At 32.9% G+C, this 4,494-nt stretch overlaps 1 protein-coding gene across 2 annotated transcripts in view; it reads right to left on the bottom strand.

Moving 5' to 3' along the window:
• The window catches only part of LOC107714956 (coatomer subunit zeta-1-like), a 4,363-nt gene extending 3,091 nt beyond the window's left edge, over positions 1-1,272 (bottom strand). For both annotated transcript variants that reach the window (XM_016520954.1, XM_016520955.1), the window contains exons 1-2: positions 1,163-1,272; positions 740-808 (exon numbers count right to left, since the gene is read on the bottom strand). In XM_016520954.1, the coding sequence (XP_016376440.1) occupies positions 740-808; positions 1,163-1,180 (87 nt within the window). In that variant the 5' untranslated portion in view covers positions 1,181-1,272. The remainder of the gene's footprint in view (positions 1-739; positions 809-1,162) is intronic.
• Positions 1,273-4,494: the final 3,222 nt, after the last annotated feature.

Raw genomic sequence — 4,494 nt, forward strand, 5'->3', positions numbered from 1 at the left:
ACATTCACTCCCCCCACCTACAATCCCTGCCGGTACGAGACTCGAACCCGCAACCTTTGGGTTACGAGTCCGACTCTCTAACCATTAGGCCACGACTTCCCTATTCCTATATTCCCAAAGTGAATATAGGAATAACTTTTATAATGTTAGTAATATTTCAAGATGAACATTTACTGGACTGAAGCCACTTAGGTTTACTTGATTATCCATACAAGATCTTTTAGAAAAAATGATGGTAAAATGTGAAAAGCTTTCGATGAATGTTTATTTGTTCATCTTTAAATCATCATTGTATTGCATTGCATTATATTTAGTTTTTCTCCCACAATTAAAACTACAGAGCTTTGAAAACTAAGCATTTAAATATCTTACTAGACATATTATTGGGAAATACAGAATGACAACTCATATTTATATGCATTTTACACAAGTAGTCTGTTGTAAAAAAAATCTCATTGATATACAAGATTTTCTCAGTTTAGGCTGCTAGTGAAACTGAGGTGTTTTCTTTAAGTGTGAGCTCCTTATTCTCACGATATCATATTATATGAGCCTGATATATCAAATATAACACAAAACACATTTGCAAACTTTATTTTAGTTTCCTTTATTTTGTCTTTAAATAAATTTGTCTGACTATAATTTTACATGTCTGACTTAACAGAGTTGATTAAATGAATCCTCCCTGTATATCAGTTCAAATCTGACCATGACCCTGATGTTCATGTGATGATCTCACCTTCGCATACAGTCTCTCTCCATCATTGTCCATAATCAGAACAGCTTTAACAGTGTACAGAGAGGGCTCCTGTCACAGCACACACACAAACATGACAAATCACCAATGAATTACAGTGAAAACAATCAGGTGATCAGGGCAAAGGTAGAGCAGACATGGAACTGTCCCTGCAGATGCCCATCAGCTTAATATTAAACTTAATATTTTAACATAATACTTCCCTGTAACAGTATATTAATCTTTACCTTTTGGTATATAATTCATATGCACGTTATTGCTAAAGTCGTAAGGTTGGTTACTGATGCATTGTTTAGCGGATGTAGTGGAAGTTCTATCTGAAGTGGAAACAGCGGATTTAACTGCTAGCGGATGTTTTACACTTTAAACGCAAATATGAGACACACAAACATAAAATCATATTACCAATATTAGCGTATCCATCTTGTACTGTACAGATGTCGCTCACTCAACCTCCGTGTATTGAACTTCTGCGTATGTGTACTTCCGCTTACGACATGAGGTAAAAGGGCAAAACTGAGCGGAAGTACTCGTTACAACGTCATTAAAGATCGCGGAAAATATTGCGGGAAATTAATAAGTACAAAAAAAAACCTTATTATACATAATGAGTTTTTTTTTTTTTGAGAATTTAAAAATGCAGAAGGTTTTCTGTGATGGGTAGTTTAGGTGTACGGCGATAGAAAATACGGGTTGTACAGTACAGTAGAAAAAGCATTGTGTCTATGGACACTCCCCACAAGTATAGTAAACCAGAAATGTGTGTGTGTGTGTGTTAGGGATGGGCGATACCCCTTATTTTGTTTTCGATACGATACCGATATTTTTCAAGGCAGTATCGTCGATATCGATACCGATTCGATACTTCTGCACTAAACTTTTAAATTATGAAATTTATTAAATTATTAAATTACTAAGAGTAGGCTAAAATGGGTAATGAAAACCACTTAACTTTATGTTTAAAACGCATTTTAACCCGTTTCATCCCAAATTTTTCCCAGACATGAAAACATCCAAATGATGTGTCATTAGTAACCCTTTGAAATAATTAATACATTTTTTTTTTTTGAGTACAGGTTTACCTACTTATGAGAGCCAAATACATGTTTGTAAATGTCCTCACAAATATAATGCAATATGTATTTAATGTTATATTTATATAGTTATATTTTATCAGACATATTTAATAACTTTAAACCAATGCAAAACAGGCTCAATAACAGAAATTGTGGAGTAAATGTAATTAAAGGGGTGGTTGATTTTTTGTTTGTTTTTTTTTTTGTAGTCCTTAAACAGCAATTTCTTTAAAAGAAAATATGTCACTTTGCATTGAACTTTGAGCATCCTAACTTTGCAGACGTTGTTTATGCTCTAACAGCAACATTACACACTAACTAATGTTAAAAAAGTGAAATTCTCCTTACACTAGTAAAGAATCAAAAATATCTGATATTTATTAACTTATAACCTATATTGAAGCAATATTGATGTTGATGTTTGATACTTTCAGTGTCTGATACACAGCTTGGTGAACCATAGCCATTTTTATTTATTAGCCTAAACATTGGCAGGTGTGGGGTACAAACATGCAATATGACATATAGGCCTAGGCTAAAGTATAAATATAAAAATAAATAGTTAAATATACTCTGAGCCCATTTAGTTAATGTAACTATATGTTATTACAGGATAGAAAAACACTTTACATTTATACATTTAGCAGACGACTATTAAATAGTGGAAAAATAAACAATCATGAACACCGAAAACTCATTTTAGTAGTGTGATTTTTTTTTCTGTATGATCAACTCTGTTCCTCAAGCTTAGCTATTGACATCCAGTATTTTGTCTGAATTGTATCTATTAAAATTTCTGTCTTCTAATTAGGGCATAAATTATTGTTTTTTCTTCTCCTGACACCTCCCCGCCTTTTGAGCCTATTTTCGTCTGCATTTTGCTGATTATTAACCACTTATTAGGCCTGTTTACTTGAAGTTTATATAAAAAATTTGAATTTAAAAACAAAACCTATTTACACAGTGTTTCAAAGTAGCATTACTAAAGGTGACTCACTATAAAGTCAACACTCGGTGCAATGACTTCATCTTGCTTTCAGCAATGGAAAAAATCTGAGCAGTAGTTCTAACCTGAAGTAAACCTCTGGCTCTCATGAGCAGACGCTTAGTCAAAGATAATGAGTGATTCGGATCCTGATTCTGAACTGATTGGGTTTGGAGTCTGTTTGCCCTCCGTGAATGACACACTGGCCTCAATGACACAAGTCCTCCTCAAAATTGCATATGCTTCCAGCCTGTCCTGTTTTTTTTCTGCGATAATTTAAGAGATCCTCCTACAACTGGGCATCATAATTACACTGGTCACTTTTTCTGGGAAGCACCACTGTTAAAACTAATCCTAACAGGGGTTTTCCCTGCGCACGGCTCAGCGCTTTACTACAGCAGCTACACTGACATCAGAAACGGTTTAATCTAGAGAGCTGTGGTGGGATAATTTGTAAGTAAAACTCACAATACAATGCTGAGCATGTTGACTGCATTTAATTTTGTATCCCAAATAAGTCTCGATGCAAAGAGGACAAAGAGTAGTTAGTATTCTGAAAAAAGATTTTCTTTATATTCTTCTACAGTAAGGAGGCTCACCAGCGAGTTTCACAATGAAACACTGGGTTTTCACAACTTTACCACGAAGAGCATTTCGAAATTACCCTATGTTATATCAGAGAGGATACAGTATGTGTTTCCTTGGTGTAGGCTACTTTTTTTCAGTTATGGTTATAATGTCACCCAGAGCATGAGAATTTTACTTCATAATGCTGTTCACAGAACAAGATTTATTTATTTTTTGTTGTATATTTTATATTATTATTTTCCTTATTTACTTTGTGTACTACTGTTTAAAAGTTTGGCCAATGTTGTGTGACTCCATACAAAAGTAACTATTGCATTACTTAGTTACTTTTTATGGTTACTTTTACATTACTTTTGTGTTACTTTTTGTCACCTGAGCTGGGCCTGCTTATTTGTTTAATAAAAAAAAAAAATTTAAAAAAAAACTTATTTTTTTGGCAACTGTAAAGGCCCTTTCACACCAAAAGTGAAATTCATAAGCCTCAGCCTGAAGGAAGTGCCTCTGCGCCTCCCCCGCGATTTCTCTCAACACGGGTTAGGAGAGGTGTCAGTAATTAAATGAGCTTGTGTTACTTATTTGAAAAAGTAACTCAGATATTTTCTTGTAAATTTAAAAGTAATGCGTTACTTTACTAGTTACTTGAAAAAAAGTAATCTGATTACTTGTAATGCATTACCCCCAATGCTGTATATATACATATATATAGTTACAAATTTTGGTTGTTTGTTTAAAAAATCCTGGGAAAAAAAGTTATGGAAAAAAAAGTATAAAAGATAAAAATGTAAAATGTGAAAATAAAAATTACATACTTATTCTGACCTGTACTTTCTAAAATATATAAAAGAATAAGTTATTGTACTAAATTTTATTATATTTTAAATGATTACAAACAAATAAGTCAAATTTAGTGATTTGAAGTATAGTGGCAAAGGCTGGTAAAGACTTAAAATTACAATTAATTCGTTTTTGGGGGCTACACTACACTTAAATAGGGTCTTTTAATGTCATCTAATTATTCTTGTTTTAAATATGCCTTACAAGAATTATTGGTGTACAAACTATTGAGTGATATTTTTTCTGTAAATCAT

This window comes from Sinocyclocheilus rhinocerous, unplaced genomic scaffold, assembly GCF_001515625.1.
Source record: "Sinocyclocheilus rhinocerous isolate Xijiao unplaced genomic scaffold, SAMN03320098_v1.1 scaffold28, whole genome shotgun sequence".
In the NCBI taxonomy this organism is placed as follows: Eukaryota; Metazoa; Chordata; class Actinopteri; order Cypriniformes; family Cyprinidae; genus Sinocyclocheilus; species Sinocyclocheilus rhinocerous.